This window comes from Triticum dicoccoides, chromosome 7A (assembly GCF_002162155.2).
Source record: "Triticum dicoccoides isolate Atlit2015 ecotype Zavitan chromosome 7A, WEW_v2.0, whole genome shotgun sequence".
Taxonomy (NCBI): Eukaryota; Viridiplantae; Streptophyta; class Magnoliopsida; order Poales; family Poaceae; genus Triticum; species Triticum dicoccoides.
Genome location: NC_041392.1, coordinates 212551248 through 212568539, shown reverse-complemented (window position 1 = coordinate 212568539; position 17292 = coordinate 212551248). Strand labels below are relative to the sequence as shown.

Genomic DNA, 17292 nt, shown 5'->3' with positions numbered 1-17292 from the left:
GGGTCTACTATTCCTTACTCTTTGCCCCATCAAGTATGATCAGAGCTTCAACACTTTTGGCAGTACAAATTATGTGAATACGAGGGCATGGCATATGGAAGCGTATTGTTTACCGCAAGATATGTCTGAGAAAAGATTACAAGACCCACTAACAGAAGTGATGAAAACCGAACACATGTTACGGTTGTTTAACATTAAAAGGGCAAGCCATATACTTCCTTTCAATCAAAGGGGCCTCACCGCCTGAGCTCTGTATCACCTACTACCCTTACCATCCAGAAGTCAAACATTTAAGTTGTATACTTACCATATAGAACCGCTCCAATGAATGCATCACCTGCACCAGTTGTATCTATGAGCTCTTCAGATGGTATAGCTTCAGCTGTACCCATAAGTAACCTGCCACTCATCGAGCCAACCCCATCTGCACTTATTCTCAAATTTGACTACAGAAGCAGACAAATGAAAAACCGTAAGTATGAATTAGAATCTTATAAGCTGGATTTATAAAAGAAGCACATGGTATAATAAGTTAGCGTCCAAGCTAGTAACTAAAAAAGATAGCAAATACACCCTGGCAACTACAAACAAATAAGGTACGTCAGAGAAATGAACTTTAGCCCGCCGAACAATTCTTTTGTGGGTTCATTTCTTACAAAATATATTTAATTTATAACTAAATAGCAATAGATTTCTGTTATTATTATTTGTGGATATATATTTGCATTGTTTTCTTTATTTTACTTCAAAATCTTTATCTAAAATAATCAAATTCAAATGACGAGCTACTAATAAAGTCAGAGAACAACTGAAATGTTTTGTGCAATCAGATAAGCTTCCAATGAGCGAAAACTGGAAATGTACATCTTTAGAGCTTAAAGGATAAGACATGTAGGGAATTTTCTTTGGAGACTAGGCTATACCATAAACTAATATAATTATAGAATACTGTCTTTGATAGTCCAGGCTCCGCTCCACCATATACACTTTATTCATATATTTTAGAAAGTACAGACAATTCAACATACTAAAATAAGACATACATTTGCCATTTTTGCTTTATTGTGAACCCTTTTTGCAAGGTTTATGTTTATCACTTTGATCAAGCTAAAGAACTTCAATTTCATATTCAAGAATTACTGCAAGCAGACACCCACAAAAAGATAGCATACCTTGGAAGCAACACATTTTGCCATGCTAGAACTCAAATCGACTTTCTGCTCTAAAGATTCTAGCAGATCCTCTACATCGGTTTCCTCAGTCTCAGAAGCATCTGCAAGTTGAGTTGTCCATTATATGTTTCTTTATATCAAAAGGAATCACCATCAGATCCCTTGTAAGCAAAATGCGCAATCCTAGGAGTTTGTTTTTTGTGAAATGCTTAGCTAAAATTGACACGGAGAACTACAATAAACTCACCTGTCATACTTCTTTCAAGCATTAAGCAACCTTTTTCTCCCCGGGTTACAATAACGAACTTGAGATTAGGTAACCTTAGAAGCATGTGTACCAAAGCAACTGGTGTCGATGAGGCTCCTGTCCAGGCCTGCATATTAAGATTAGGTGAAAAGAATATAACTATAGGAATACTAGGGATCTCAGATGCTGGACAAGGTGATTAGCTAAGCCTTGCTGCTCAAATGACCTTAATCAATTGTGCTAACAAATAACCATCAAATAAAAGATATCCACAGAAGCTTATCAAAACATCAAACTCCTTGACTAAGGTAATGTCAGTAAATAATTAAATACGCGTAGGTAGCAGAGCTTACTTTGTTGTCGTTGGAAATAAAAAAACTCACCTGAGGAAAATTTGCAGAGCATACAACATATGATGCAAAATTCAGAAGGTCATCCAATCCCTCCCTCTTTTTCTCTGCGTCGACCAAAATAGGAATTTTTCTTTGGCTTGCCTGCACTGGATTGATCCCATAAACGAAGATCAATCTCAACACCAATGTGGATGAGAGAGAAACCAAGAACAGAAAAGAAAAATGCGACATTAAGACAGAAGAAGTTATGCGTTGTCTTTTGTGCGACATGCTGGCATTCACACATAACACAAGACTTTTGTTTCTGATATTATTGGCTGATCATCAATGTATGGAAGTGAAGTCGAATATTATGTATGCACTCATGTTTCTTGAAATGCCTATAATAAGATGAAATGTTATGTTGTGGCAGGAAAATATTACCTCTTCTGCAACAAGCAAAGCAGTCTCGTGCAATCTAACATCAAAATACACCATTTCTACGCCATGTAAAGCAGCAAACAAGTTTTCCTTTGTGAGCTCCTCTGGCTTCATTGGGGGATAACCAGGAGTGTGTATGCAAGTACGAGTTTTCCTGAAAACGAAAAAGGGGGAATAAAACAATTGTAAGGAGCAAAATACTCGTGCCTATATCTGTAGTAACATCGTCATTTTCAAAACAGAGTGGTAAGGAATACGAGAATGAAGATCACTTGTATAAAAACAGGATGACAATATCACAGTTTGTTCTTTCAGTTTGTCACTCACGTCTGGCTATCGACGATTATATAGGTGAAGGGTGAATTCCCCCCGTCTGCTATCTGGAGTAAGAAGATATAGCCACATAAAGGAAGTGGGATTAGGATGGATGAATGCTGCTGCTATGATAAAACAGAGGACCGTGATATAGGAATGGAATAATGGAGTAAGGCAATTGCAATACTGCATTGCGTATTATACCGTCATATAGGAAGTGTCTACTCCGTCGTCTTGCAGCTCCTTGAGAATGCTTTTTCCCAGTGCATCATTGGACGCCTACTCCAGCAGTAAGAGCAAGGAGTGAGCATGCATATACATAGATCAGTGGGGTGATGTCGAGCGAAGGAACTAGGTAGGTGGTGGTAGTGAAGGACGGGTGCGGCCCTTACCTTGGATATAATCCTTGGGCTGAGGCCGAGGCGAGCGGCTCCGGTGAGGGCGTTGCCGGCGTTGCCACCTCCCTCGACCTTGAGCGCGAGGCTGCGGATCTTGTCGTCCGGGTTGGGGAAAGAGGCGACGGTGGCGAGGTAGTCCACGGAGACGGCGCCGCAGCCGAGCACGAGGGGCTTGGACTGCTGGGGGGCGGACGCGAAGGCGGCCATGGGAGGTGGGCAGCGGCGCCGGCGGGGAGGAGGAGAGGAAGGAGGATTGATCGGAAGTGGAGGGATGTGCAGCAGCGTCAGCATCATTTTTTCTTTTCTTTATGGAAACTAGTATCAAACAAGTCAACTTGATGGCGATGAGAGGTCCAAGCGAAACCATCTTCCATCAACACAAACCACCTTGCGGATAAGGCAGGCCGGACATCACATGGATTCACCGGGCCAGCCCACCCCATCCATCATCCATCTGCCGTCAGTATAGCTGGCCAAATGGGCCGGGCCTGGCATGCCGACCCGCAAGCACGCTGGCACGGCACGTGATGGGCCAGGCCCGGCACGCTCTAATCGGGCCGTGCCAGGCACGCGGCCCCGCCTTGGGCCATGCCTGGGCCTGAAGGCTGGGCACGCGGGCCGGCATGGCACGGCCCATTTATCTTTTTTTATTTTTTATTTAGATATATATATATATATATATATATATATATATATATATATATAACACATAAAAAACAGCCCAGCGGGCCAAAATCAGCCCAAGAAACTACCTAGCAGGTCATCAGGCTAGTGGGCCAGCGTGCCTGCCATCGGGTCGGCCCGTTTGGTTCCTGGGCCGTGCTTGGGCCGGAGGAGGCAGAACGCGGGCCGGCACGGCATGGCCCGACTAATAATCGTGCCATGGCGGGCCGGGCCATGCCAGACACGATTAAGATGGGTCGTGCCGTGCCGGGCCAGGCCAGCCCGTTTGGCCAGCTATAGCCGTCAGGCCAGGGCTCGAAATCACTAGCTAAAGGGTAGCCTAAAAAAAACTAGCTAAAGAGTTACCCATTGCAAAGGTTACTTACCACCTTCTTTGGCGCCGACAAGTGGCGCATTGCGTATGTGTCACTTGTCGTAACTTGAGAGTTTTTTTTCGTAGACTCGTTTATTTAAAATGTTTTATTTCTTGAGCCATGTGTTCAAACACCAAACCGTTTGTTGGTTTTTTTGCATCGAGATCTTAAAAACTAGATCTCATGTTAATAATTTTTGCTGAATATTTTTTAAAGAAACAGAAACAAAAAAAGAACAACTAATACTAAAAAGTTCGACAAAGTAACGAGACCAGAAAAACGGCAACAAAAAAAAGTAATACCAAGAAAAAACCAGAATCCGGAAGCATGCTTCATATTTTCATTTTTTGGGAAGGACAGGCTATGTTTTTCTTTTTTCGAGTAGAAGCAAAGTTGTGCTTCTCGTGAAAGCACAAATGTTATTTTCGAGAACACATATATACTTGGCAAAAAAAATCTTCAAAACCTAGAAAAAATAAAAAAAATCTAAAAAATCTAAAACCCAAAAACGCATAAAAAACCGAAAGAAGTGTCCAACACACAACACGCGATGTTGACTGGACGCATCACTTGACGTGTTCATGATTAGTAATTGACCCGTGTGGGGAGTCCTGCAAGAGCTAACCGTTGGTTAGCTTAGCTAGTCGCCTAGTCCCCAAGTATTGCTTACCAAATCTGGGAACGCGAGAGCTATATGTCTCATCAGTACCAATTTCTATTAGGAATTGCCTACAAGGGGCGACTTCAGGTCGACCCATTACGCAAGCCGCTCGCTATTGCTTGAGTTGGTGTAGATTTGCTCTCTTCTGTTTTATTTTTATTTTTATTTTATTGTTCGCTTTTCACCGGTTTTGTTTGTTTTTTCTTCTTTTCTTTGTTATACTTTGTGTTTCCTTCGTTTTCTCACTGGTTTTATTTGGGTTTTCTTCCTTTCTTCATTCTATTTTGATTTTCTTTGTCTTTTTTGATTTTTTATCAGGTTTCTTCTTATTAACACATGTCCATTTTTTCTTCTCAGTACACCATGTATATTTTTAGTGCACATATAAAATATATATTGTTTCATACACAATGGGTTTTTCAAATACATGGTGTATATTTTTTAATACATGTTTTGAGCACTTTTAGGAATACACGATAATTTTCCAAGTACAGTTAATTGAACCTAACTCAGATGGTTACTTGATTAGGCTCCTTGTGGTGGGACCAGCCTATCAGGGTTCTAGTCCTAGACTTGGCGCTGGTGCACGCATTTTCCTAAATTTATTCCGGTCTTTTCGGCAACGTTCATACAGTGGGAGGATGCGTTTTCATCGAGTATCAGGTGTCTGTGTTGACTTCGTCAATCTCAAGATGTTGTGCCAGCTCATTATCTCGAAGGTGCGAATAAAGGTTGGGTGTGTGCGTGCGTTCATTTGTAGGGATGAGTATATGTGATCAAGTACATGTTGTCGGAGGAGCAAATCTCAATCTTAAGTTATCAAGTGCATTGACACACTTTTCTGATGTGACAATGTGTTCTGGTAGTATATCATTTGACTGGATCTGTTCAACACCATTGTTTTGATGACAATGTGTTCTCATTGTTGTCAGCATCCTTGTGACTTTAACAATGCTTTTTTCTGAAAAAGAGGATAACCCCTGGCCTCTGTATCGAGCTATGCCTACAACCGAAGTTAAGGTTGGCAGTTTTCAACACTTTGGACTGAAATTGTAATAACCCCGACAATCTAGGAAGAGAACATCACAAACTTCTTGAGACAGAGCAACTAGATCGTTAAGCGATATTTGGACATGGAGAGAAGTGACGTGCTAAAGCCTGCTAGAACTTACGAATAATGGTTGCTTCCTTCCCAATGTCGCATATTCCCATTATTCTATATACATCTTTCTTAGTTTCCTCCTCATCTTTCATGTGGATTCCAACAGTTGTGAGTAGAAGAAAACAATGCTTCTTGCATTTTGCGACTGAATGTGGAGTACTGCGGCTATATATTTATTTACTCCACGAAAGCATCATTTACTCCACAAAGGGGATGGTTGATGGGACATTCATCTATATATTTATTTACTCCATGTCATAACCTTTGGACATATAATCTTGCATGTGACATTATATTTTACAAAAAAATATGGTATGACCGTGATTGGTCTTCATAGCTGTAGAAAGGACATTTGTTGGGGCTGGAGCAAGGGCTTCTTCTGATCTCCCATGATCATACCACAATCAATGTTGCTGACTTCGATACATTTTTGTATTATGACTTATAAGAAATATGAATTCGTTTAGTGCATGAGGATGCTACATGTTAGTGCGTGAGGAGTACGTTTTAAAGCTGATGTACAGCACTGTAAGCTGAGAAATGATGTAAGAAGTTGAGGAGCTGAACAAAGGTGAGTAACCTTGCCCGTTAAGCAAACAACATGATGACCTCTCCGAGTCAGCTTTTAAGCCTTAGGATACCCCATAACCCCATCCCATAGCGATAAGGCTTCAAAAATGCTAATAGTGGTAGGGTGTTCATGCGGTGTTCATACAGATGGTATGTGCGTGTAAGTGAGCACCTAGGATTGTACTATGTGAAAAAAACATTTTACAAGTACATGATGTTGGAGCAAATCTCAATCTTGAGTTATCAAGTGCCTTGGCACACTTTTCCGATGTATCCAAAAGTTGTTGTTATAATTACCCTGTTACAAGTAACATTTGACAAACCTCGAAGTACACCATCTGGCATGAAGCGTCTAAGAAAGTGAGTATATGTTAACACTTCTTTGATAACACTAATAACAATGTGACAATGTGTTCTCGTACTATATCATTTGATTGGGTCCATTCAACACCATTGTTCTGATAACAATGTGCACTCATTGTTGTCGGCATCCTTGTGACTTTAACAATGCCCTATGATAAGAAAATAAAGATCATCATGCAACACATGAGCTAGTCTTAGAGACGAGACTAGAAACTTATTTTGTGTTTATGTTTTCACACATGCAACTGAATCTCATATTCAAGAATCATTGCAATTATAGCATAGAAAATAAAGATTAATTATCAGTATGAAAATAAATAATAACATTTAGTATTGCTTCTAGGGCATATTTCCAATAAAAATAATGTTGAAGTTGCCTTTTCAATTTGTCAACGATCTCCTCTTTTTGATTAACTTTACACCCATAACAGAGGCAACCCTGCACCAAGAAAAAGAGTAATGGGTTGTACATTAGCGCTCTTTCTCATTGTTTTCATCATCTATATTTGCTTTCATTATTTATTTCTTGTTTTAGTGATTTTAGCACATGTTTCAATGATTTCCTAGTTCTCAATAGTTTCATCAGTAACAAAACTGTAATGAATCATAAAATTTAGGTAATGATGTCTCTTAAATAACTGCAATATAGCATTTATTCAATATGTCCAAAGAGTATATTGGATGTATAAGTTGAACAATACAGGGTCTCAACATGTTGTGGAAGGATCTGTCGCAGTTAACATCAACTGAAGCATCATCCAATTGAACAACTTATTGGCTCCAGTTTGAAGGAGTTCATTCCCAAAAAAACAAAAGAAGAGTTTGAAGGAGCAATTTATCTGCTCGAGTATGAAGGAAGAAACTTGTACAACCGAAGGGTTGGCACTTCTCAACGGTTGGGGCTGAAATTATAATAACTCCGACAACCTAGGAAGAGAATATCATGGACTTCTTGTGACAGAGCAACTAGATCGTTAAGCGATATTTGGACAGTTTAGAGAGAAGTGACGTGCTAAAGCCCGCTAGATCTTACAAATAATGGTTGCTTCCTTCCCAATGTCTCATATTCCCATTATTCTATATACATCTTTCTTAGTTTCCTCCTCATCTTTCATGTGGATTCCAACAGTTGTGAGTAGAAGAAAACAATGCTTCTTGACTTTTTGCGACTGAATGTGGAGTACTGCGGCCACATATATGTGAATGTGACGAAAGCATCATTTACTCCACGAAGGGGATGGTTGATGGGATATTCATCTATATATTTTATTTACTCCATGGCATAGCCTTTGGACATATAATCTTGCATGTGGGATTATATTTTACAAACATAAAAAATGGTATGACCGTGATTGGTCTTCATAGCTGTCAAAAGGGCATTTGTTGGTGTTGGAGCAAGGGGTTCTTCTCCCACGATCATACCACCATCGTTGCTGCTGACCGGGATACGTTTTTCTATTGTGACTTAGAAGAAATATGAATTCGTTCAGTGCATGAAGATGCTAACATGTTAGTGCATGAGGAGTACTTTTTAAAGCTGACGTACAGCACTGTAAGTTGAGAAATGAGGCAGAACTTGAGGAGGTGAACAAAGGCGAGTAACCTTGCCCGTTAAGCAAACAACATGATGTCCTCTCTGGGTCAGCTTTAAGCTTAGGATACCCCAAACCCCCATCCCACGGCGAGAGAGCTTCAAGAACGCCAATCATGCAGGCAGCGTCCCAACCCTGCCAATCAGACAAATACGTACCACGCCGTATTCCAAGCTGAGCAAGAAAGACAAACACTGTGGGCAAGCCAACAAAGAAACGGGAAGCACATCTGTCACTCATCAATAATCCACATCTCAAGATGATACCCCACCAGCTTCAAAAAACCAAGGGAAAAAATAATGTCCATATCTGAATGAGATACCATTAGCTAGCTTAAATTCTGTCAAAAGCAGTGCTTTGGAAGGGTCGAGACTGGCAACGTTTACAAGCAAAGCAACTCCAACTGTTAACAACTACTCCCTCTGTCCGGAAATACTTGTCATCAAAATGAATAAAAGAGGATGTATCTGGATGTATTTTAGTTCTAGATACACCCCTTTTTGTTCATTTTGATGACAAGTATTTTCGGACGGAGGGAGTACTCCTTTTTCCCTTTAGTTTTTCCTCTCATCATCATACATGCTCCTTTATCCTTCAAATCCATGGCCATACATCCAAAGATGTTCTTCTTCCCGGCATGCTCCACAATCATTATATAGATGATCAGATCAGCATCGCAAGAGAACAGTTCCCATCTCTTTTTCTGCACCATAGTACATACATACACCATCTAGTAACATACTCTTTGCTTTCCTCTCCATTCTTTCCATGTTGGCGTCCACTTAAATCTTCCACAAAGCCATCCCTCGACCCTTTCCTTCTTTTTTTCCTGGCCTTTATTATTTTCCCATCCTCTCCTCTCCAATGGCACTATCCTCTACAAATAAATTTCGAAAGCAGGTGACGCTTTCGCCCATGCCATTCCTTGCACTCCACCCATGCCCCCCTCGCCCCGTCCAAGCCCAACAAGTGCTCGCCACTGCTCCACCAACACCGCCGCCGTACCTCTGTGCAGCAATGGCGACGGCCCCGCCGGCGATCCCGTTGCCGGACTACCAGGTGTCCGGGGCGGCCGCGGCCCACCAGCGGGGCTCCGTCGGCCCGTTCGTCGGGGTGCTCGCGGCGGTGCTGCTGCTCACCGCCATGTCATGCTTCTTCGGCCGGGTGTGCGCGGCGCACGCGCAGGGGCCTGACGAGTGGTACGACTGCGCGAGGCTCGCCGGCCGCCGGAGATGCTGGTGGTGGCGGGCGCCTCGGCGGCCGGTCAGGCCGGCCGAGGAGGAGGCCAAGCCGCCGCGGGCGATGCCGTTGCCTGAGCCGTGAACGATCGATCGGCCTCAGGCTTTCTGCCCTTCTCTTTGCTGCAGTTTGCAGGTTAGTACGATAGGAGAGACCAATAAAGAAAAAAGATACTGTACACGATTGTAACATCATAATAATTCATTTCTCCTACTAATTAGAAGAATCTCGTTTTCTTTTTATTAGTGAGAGATTGTGTAGATGCATTCCGTTCATCCGAATTAACATGGAAATTTCCTGCCATCAAAGCAATTGATGTTCTCTTTTCTTATCGCAGCATAAGACTATATAGTGTCATGGTAGATCAGTTGAATATATCATGAGGTTGTCTTCAAACACTTCCATATCAGATGGTTGCACTTAGGCACTGAAAGAATCTGTTTCTGCGAAATGCAGTGCAATCATCTCATTTATATAAAAAAACATAGCAATATCAGTTTACAGTAAAACAGAGGGACAACAGTTACGTGGCAAAACGCAAAAGTCATGAAACAAAGTGAAATTCTGCCATCAGAGCACAAGCATAAACGGGTAAGAGCAAAAGAGAAGGGGGGAAACACAAGCGCACACACAGAGCCTAAAATTGCTAAATGAACTTTACAGCAGGTCTTCTCTTGTTCTTCTTGTGGCCTATCTACGAAATTCTGTGATCTAGCTCTATCCTCTGAACTGGAAGAACTGCATGGAACCATAGAAGCAACAATCCAAGAATATTCACAAGTTCTAGCCAGTCCATCTTCTGCCATCTTTCAGGAGATGGCATTCTATAATCTGTACAAAACGCAAAATCTACTGAGAGAATGTCATCCTTCAACCTCTATGTCGGTTCCCTTTTTAACTTGCATGGCCTTGCCGTCGCGACGAGCAGAGATCCCAACCATCCTTGGGTGCGACGATGTCCGGTGCCGTGACGATAGCTGCCTTGCCACCTCTGGGTCTTCGGCCTTCCCCAAGTACCTTTTCCACTGAATCTTGTTATGGAACATTGGAAAGAAACGGATCTGAACTGCGGCATAGCAGAAGTATGGGACGAGTGTGGCCGTCACCACGAAAAGTGTCACCAACCAATATGATAGCGCTGGGGCCAACTGTTCAATGAAGACCATGTATGCTGTTTTGGAGTACTTCGGGTCTATAGAACCATAAACCATGAGGAAGATGTACCACACAGCAATGCTACCCCATATGAATATGTGTTGGATTATGGTGAAGTAGTTCACCGAGAGGGCCATTTGGCAGTTGACGACCCATACGACACAAGTGTACATGGTAGCACCTAGGGCATCCAAGCCCGCAACTTGGCCATCCTGGCGAAATGCTTGGTCCTTCAGGGCGGTAGTGCAGAAGAAAAATATTAAGATGGCATTCACGACACCATTAAACATCCAGCCAAGTATCCGACGCCAGCTGAATAATACATTCTGCACACCTTCTTGGTATAGCTCCGGATACTGTCAAGTAACATGCAAACAGGCACTTTCTTAAAAACAGCTAGGTCAAATGGAGTTGAAATTAATGTGCATAGTTTCTGCATTTTGTGCAGTATGAAAGATGGAATGATATCTTTATTTGTCCAAGAAAACAGTGAAAAAGGAACTTAAAACGGCACGAATAGGATTGCTGAGCCTTGAATTAAGGCTTCCTTTGGTTCATAGGGTAGGAAAATCATAGGAATAGGGAAGTCATAGGAAATGAGATGACATGCATCTCAAATCCTATGAGTAGGAATAGGAAAGGAGATGTCATTTGTTTCACATCAAAGGATTTTTTCCATTGAGTCTAGGCTAATGTTTATTTTCCTATGAAATGTGAAGGATAGGAAGAATTCCTCCATAGGAATAGGATTTCATTCTTACGAACCAAAGGGCTCTATAGGAATTTTTCCTATAAAAATCCTACCCTATGAAATTCCTACAAAATTCCTTCAAACCAAAGGAGGCCTAAGTAGGAAATTGTTGAATCTATGAAAAGCAAATACCGCAAGAAATCAACAAACTTTTACCTAATCAAATGGACCAAGTATACAAAACATGTAAAATTTTGAACTTTTCTTAAACAAAACATAACCATGTAGCTTCTACTCCCTCCGTTCCTAAATATATGAAGTAGAGTGACATAGACAGTGTACTTTTTCAGAAAGATTAAGTGGAACATGTTTCAAGAGAATTTGGAGTTTGAGATGGACTTTCCCTAATTCGATCTACTATCATGAAAGATTGCGTCTTTTTCAAACGGGTTTGCATAGATATACCTGTAAACACAGACGGGAAGAAACATCCTGATCAAATACGCCCAACGCAATGACAGGTAGGGAGGTGAAAAATACATTATACAGTGACAAGAACCAATCATTATAAGCTGGCTTCCCTGAAAAGGATGCAAACGCTTCATACAGAAAGATGGTGACTCCAAAAGTCACATTCTTGTAGAAGAAATAGCATATCTGCATCAGAAAGAGAATATCAACATAATAGTTGAATTTTGAAAGTTGATTATTTGTCCAAAGGAACAAAGAGTATACCATCACTGAAATACGTCGGTAACACCAATGTCCATGCACCAAAAGCAACCGCTCCAGGAAGCGGAACTGGGCGATGGCAATATCACTTGCCATGACAGCCTAAGACATTGTGAAGAGAAACAACTAACCGTTAAAAAAGATTCTAGTGATCACAAGCACATTCACAAAATTTACAAAGCATCAAAATAGGCAACCTGCATCCCTTCAACACCACTAATTCCAACCCCTATGTCAGCTTCCTGAAGCATGCCAACATCATTTGCCCCATCACCAATTGCTAAGGTAACTTTATCTGAATGTTTAACAAGCCTTGTAACCTGCAATAGTTGCGACAGATTAATAACTCAGCATGTATGCTTTCGGAAATAACACTCGGAAAATTACATAGAAAAGATAAATATGACTTCCAAAACAAGAAAAAAGCTCACCAATGCCTTCTGCTTCGGTGAAGATCGACAACATATGACTGATGCGCACTTGACAGCAAGATCCAAGAACTTAAACTTGACATCATCTTCCAAAGCATAAGTTAATGATTTACCATCAATTATCAGCGCAAAAGATTCCGTGCTGGACTGACCCAAGGTTGGGACTTGTTTTATTCCATCCTCTATCTGACCCATAACACTTTGCTTTGATGCCTGAAGAGCCAACAAATAGAAAGTAACTATTGCAGTTTTGATCGTATAGAGTAGAATTCTAAATGTTAGATGCCTGTTTTGTCAACTCCTTTTTGGTAAACATTTACGAGTGATTGTTGCGAATATACTCATCTAAAAATAACAATTACATAGGCAGTGATTCAGTAGAGGCATCAGTCATTTATTCACCTTGGCAATGGAATCTTTGTCTCCGTTTTTCTCCAATGCAATGATGTCAGGTGCTTCCAGGGCGATGATTATCTGTGTCATTCCTTGTCTAAGTAGGCTACATGCAAAGCTGAAGAGGCACATGAATGATGAATCAGAAAAAGAAATAGTCAGCTTGAGCTTCAAGAATCCAGTCGTACTAAAAAGACCATTTCCATGCAAAAATACAGTAAGTACCCAATATTGATAGCTGTCTCCATTTTGTCACCCGTCAACACCCATATCTTAATTCCTGCTTGTGCAAGCTTGTCAATGCATTCTGGTACCTGATTACAAATGCACATCCACGCAAATGAAAAATGACAATTCAATATTTAAAATGAATTAGACTGGAAAGCATAGCCTTCTCATAAAAAACATACCCCTTTCTGGAGCTTGTCTTCAACAGCAGTAGCACCAAGAAGAATCAAGTCCCGCTCAATGCTATCAGCAGCCTCCCCAATTTGTTCATCTCTGTCAGCACTTCCAGATATTTTGGCAGTCCTGAATTTTTCAGCGAAGTTCTCGTACTCTTTCTCATCCAAGACGCGGTATGCAAGTACCAACGTTCGTAGACCAGAATCAGAATACTCATTTATGTGCCTTTTAGTCTCTTCCTCAAATTTTCTTCCATCTGGTGCAAGCCTTGTGAACATCACACTATTCACATGGAGAAGACAGATAAGAAGCCATAGGCATATATACAAGTTTGCCCGTTAATTGTGAAACAATACAGAAATTTAGAACATGTGGAGTACTTACCTATCAGCGCCCTTGCTAAACAGTAATATCCTCCCCTCTGGCTCTGGTTCCTTCACTATTACAGACATCCGTCTTCGTGAGCTACTGAATTCCAAGACATTTAGGAGCTCATATTTTCTGTAAGAGGATGCTAAAGGTCAAATTTACGTAATAAACAATATCCTTTAATGAAAAAAAGAAATTTGCATACCTATACTGATAATCTGCAACATTCTGGCTAGGATCGCGTTCACGAATAAATATACTTGTCTGTGTCCTCTTGTAAAACTCAAACCCTAATTCTCTTGCTGCGATAACAAATGCAGCTTCATCAGGGGACTCAGCTTCGTATGAAACTTTATCAGTTTCATCTACTTCAGGTATGCATGTATGGCAGATGGCTAGCAGACGGAAAAAATCCCTGATGACATCTTTATTAGGTTCATGTATCCAATTTCCATCCATTATACGTGGATCCTTCAAATTAAAACCTTTGACATGAGGACTCTCCTCGATTTGTTTCTCCTTGTGCCCTCCAGCTTCTATCTCGTCACCTAGCGGCACCCCTTTCCTCAGGGCCATAGCTTTCTCAACTTCTGTGACAGACTGGCCATATGCAGTGCCAGCAATTGAACACTTGATAAACTCCATCATGTTGCAGGTCAATGTTCCAGTCTTATCAGAGAGAATTGTGTCAACTTGACCTAGTTCTTCGTTTAGATTTGAGGTTCGAGCATGAGTTGGCTTATCTGATTCTTCATCATACATGTCAATGTCCTGGTTGATGAATACAGCCTGTAAGATCTTGACCATCTCAATGGATATGTACAAAGAAATTGGGATAAAGTAGTTGTACAACATTAAGGCTGTCAACAGATGACAAAAGGATGCCAGAGGTGCTCGTTTCGGGTCATAGAAGACGGTCGAATCATCTGGGCGAAGATACCACCGTTTTGTCTCACCATTCCTTAAATCAGCTTTTGTCCATATACCAAAAAAGACTGAACCAAGTAAAGCAATTCCAAGTAAAGAACACAGCAGCAGGTAAATGATGTTATCCATTTTCTTCTCAATCTTGCTTCTTTTAGATGGCGGCTCAGTTGCATTTTGCATCACTTTTGTATCATGACCTGTGAAGATGACAGCCCCATATATGTAATCAGTGTTCCGCAGCTTTGAGTCCCGAAGAAGGAGTTGTTGGGGTGACAGAGGATGCTGCATGCCTTTATAATCCATAGTACCAACAAAAGAATAAAGATTCGCATTCGGATCTTCGCATTTGACTATTTGTCTAAGGTTTGTGAAATCACCATCCTCTTGTAAATCCGATGTCACCTCAAGAGCTTGTTTAATTTTCAAATTTGTTTCACCATCAAGGTTCATAGTCTCTACATAGCAGATCCCATCCGGATAGTTAGATGAAAGTAGAATCAAGTCAGCAGGAAAGAAATTATCCTTCTCCACCTTTATCACATCTCCAATTTTGATATACTTCCATTTTGTCTCTTCAAAACTGCCATTCCCTCTATGTACTTTTACTATTCGATTGTTGAGCTCAATGTCCTGAATGAAGAATTGCATATATTAACTTTGCATACCAACAGCATAAGAATATGCATATACATACAAACCAACTAAATAGAGATAATGCAGCAAAATTTAAAGATTAATATTTGTGCAACTAGTCCATCACAAAGATGTGTATCATGTCAATGAATGGAAATTCATAACAAATTTAGCTATGGTCTACCTTAATATCCAGAAAAACTGAACATTTATCTATTCACAGAAAAAAAAGTTGATACAACAAAACCATGTGCTAGAACCGAGATTATAAATTCTTCCTAAAATAGTTTATCAGCTGTCTAGGATAGAACAGATCCAGTAAAACTCGCAATGACATTGTATGATTAGATCTCATGCAAAATGAAGTAACTGAATATTTAATGTGCTGAGACGAAAGTAATCTGTGACATAGTTCATGGCATTGTTTCGATAGGAAGCTCATAGCTTGGTTGTAACTAAGTGACACACATTATACCCTTAAATACAAAGCATCGCATATTATGTCAAGATCAATCATATCCATACTTCTTTTGCGATAGTGATCTGACCTTCAGTTATTTGCAGTTTCTTACATAAAAATCAACAGTTTAATAGTAAAACCCATATTTTTTTTACTTCCTGTCAATTTACGACTTTTTATTGGTTGATCCAGAAAGAAAGTTCCACTAGATTTAGGTTCCTGCCTACTTTGTCTTATCACATACAAAAAAAAAACCCTTCAAGATGCTAGCCCAGATATGCAACTGAATAAAAAAACACCTCGTCATCAAGAAAAAGGAAACCCCGTGCGTCCTTGTTAAGAAGTTCATGAAACAACCATTGGAAAGGTATGCGCAGGCATGTTAAGTTCTTGTGAATCACAACATACTATCCATATGAGTCGAAAGAAAGTTTGCTAAATATGATTCACTTGTGGCAGGATTTGAAGAGAAGATAACAGAAACGATACCTGTTGTTTCCTCCTCCAATCCTCAACCCCTTCTTTCAGCATGGTGGCCGTAATCACGACCGACAATGGCAGTAGCGCGCTTACCGCTGAGTAGGGCGCGAGCGGGGTCAGCGTGAGGATCCCCGAGACGAGGAAGTAGAAGTTGGCCACCCTCCGGAACTGCTCAAAGAGGGACTTGGGCACGAAGGTGACCAACGAGTACTTGGTAGTGGACACCTCATTTCTTGGGTATCTGAAGCCCTCCTCTTCATGCCTGTCTGGATCATTGACGTAGACGACTCGGGAGAACCCCGTCGTGCCGATCTTGGAGTGATCTTCGGTGGAGCCCTTGGCGCAGAGCGCGAAGCTGTACAATGTACTCAGCTTCAGCTTCTCCAGCCTCCTCCTTACCCGTGCCATTTCGACACAAGAACCAGATCACCAGACCAGACTAGTACTGCCCAGGGCTCAGCTCTCCTGGTTACTGCCGAGATTACTGAACTTTCGGCCTCAAACTTATTGAGCTGAATCTGAAAATTCAGCCCTCAAGAAGCAGTGGATGAATCAGGAACAAATCAGTGGACTCCCCCTCTGGGCAAGAAGAAGAAGTCAGATTTCAGGTGAGAACCCAAGAAACGCCTCGCAATAAATTCGGGGCGCGACTGCTCCCACCCACCAAGAAAGGCTCCACCGCCCCCACCTACCTAAAAAAAAGCAGGCGAGGCAGCCACACGAGGAACTGGACAGCACTGGACTAAATCACCTGACCCGGAACGCCTCAACAGAGCTCCGAGATCCCGCCCTGCCGCGGCGCGGCGGCGGCGGCGTCCGGCCGGAACCCCTGAACGTCCCGGAATCCCAGCTCCAGGCGGCAGCGCGGGGGACCCTGATCCATGCGGCGAGGCAGCGCGCGCGGCTTTTTTCTTCCCGTCCGTCCGTCCTCCGAGAAACGTCCCCGGGAAAGGAACTTATTGGGCGGAGGAATCCCGCGGGCGGGGGGGGGCGGGGCGGCAATGCGCGCGAAGCAGCGGCCGGCAAGGAAGGAACAAGGGCGGGACGGGACCGAACCGACGCGCGCACACGCACGCACGCGGTTTCT

At 41.9% G+C, this 17292-nt stretch overlaps 3 protein-coding genes across 5 annotated transcripts in view; 1 reads left to right on the top strand and 2 right to left on the bottom strand.

Annotated features, from left to right (window-relative positions):
- Positions 1 to 3229, bottom strand: part of LOC119330746 (sulfofructose kinase-like) — a 4129-nt gene extending 900 nt beyond the window's left edge. The window contains exons 1-8 of the mRNA XM_037603871.1: positions 2900 to 3229; positions 2712 to 2786; positions 2520 to 2572; positions 2196 to 2346; positions 1803 to 1913; positions 1420 to 1546; positions 1173 to 1273; positions 308 to 446 (exon numbers count right to left, since the gene is read on the bottom strand). Of these exons, the coding sequence (XP_037459768.1) occupies positions 308 to 446; positions 1173 to 1273; positions 1420 to 1546; positions 1803 to 1913; positions 2196 to 2346; positions 2520 to 2572; positions 2712 to 2786; positions 2900 to 3199 (1057 nt within the window). The 5' untranslated portion in view covers positions 3200 to 3229. The remainder of the gene's footprint in view (positions 1 to 307; positions 447 to 1172; positions 1274 to 1419; positions 1547 to 1802; positions 1914 to 2195; positions 2347 to 2519; positions 2573 to 2711; positions 2787 to 2899) is intronic.
- A 5631-nt stretch (positions 3230 to 8860) lies between these two features.
- Positions 8861 to 16306, top strand: LOC119329834. Its single transcript, XM_037602929.1, has 2 exons — positions 8861 to 9664; positions 16185 to 16306. Exon 1 carries the CDS (start codon positions 9155 to 9157, stop codon positions 9611 to 9613), a length of 459 nt encoding a protein of 152 aa, XP_037458826.1. The 5' UTR covers positions 8861 to 9154; the 3' UTR covers positions 9614 to 9664; positions 16185 to 16306.
- On the bottom strand, positions 10092 to 17248 carry LOC119329833 (putative phospholipid-transporting ATPase 9). Of its 3 annotated transcripts, none has more exons than XM_037602927.1 (12): positions 16898 to 17248; positions 16215 to 16784; positions 13911 to 15262; positions 13721 to 13837; positions 13342 to 13618; positions 13157 to 13245; positions 12941 to 13049; positions 12539 to 12751; positions 12305 to 12427; positions 12111 to 12209; positions 11841 to 12032; positions 10092 to 11040 (listed from the first exon to the last, which is right to left on the bottom strand). In XM_037602927.1, the coding sequence occupies exons 2-12, from the start codon at positions 16611 to 16613 to the stop codon at positions 10393 to 10395; spliced, it is 3618 nt and encodes a 1205-aa protein (XP_037458824.1). In that variant the 5' UTR covers positions 16614 to 16784; positions 16898 to 17248; the 3' UTR covers positions 10092 to 10392. The 3 variants fall into 3 exon arrangements, with proteins under 3 accessions (XP_037458824.1, XP_037458825.1, XP_037458823.1); XM_037602928.1 differs by lacking the exon at positions 16898 to 17248 and having other exon boundaries at positions 13911 to 15087; positions 15164 to 15262; positions 16215 to 16344; XM_037602926.1 differs by having other exon boundaries at positions 16215 to 17248.
- Between the last annotated feature and the right edge of the window lie 44 nt (positions 17249 to 17292).

Excerpts from the sequence above, each read along its gene's own strand:
- LOC119329834 (XM_037602929.1), top strand. The coding sequence starts at position 9,155 with ATGGCACTATCCTCTACAAATAAATTTCGAAAGCAGGTGACGCTTTCG.
- LOC119329833 (XM_037602926.1), bottom strand. The coding sequence starts at position 16,613 with ATGGCACGGGTAAGGAGGAGGCTGGAGAAGCTGAAGCTGAGTACATTG. Across the intron at positions 13,619-13,720 it reads TTTAGCAAGGGCGCTGATAG|TGTGATGTTCACAAGGCTTG; the intron begins GTAAGTACTCCA and ends CCATGTGAATAG. Across the intron at positions 13,050-13,156 it reads GAGACAGCTATCAATATTGG|CTTTGCATGTAGCCTACTTA; the intron begins GTACTTACTGTA and ends GTGCCTCTTCAG.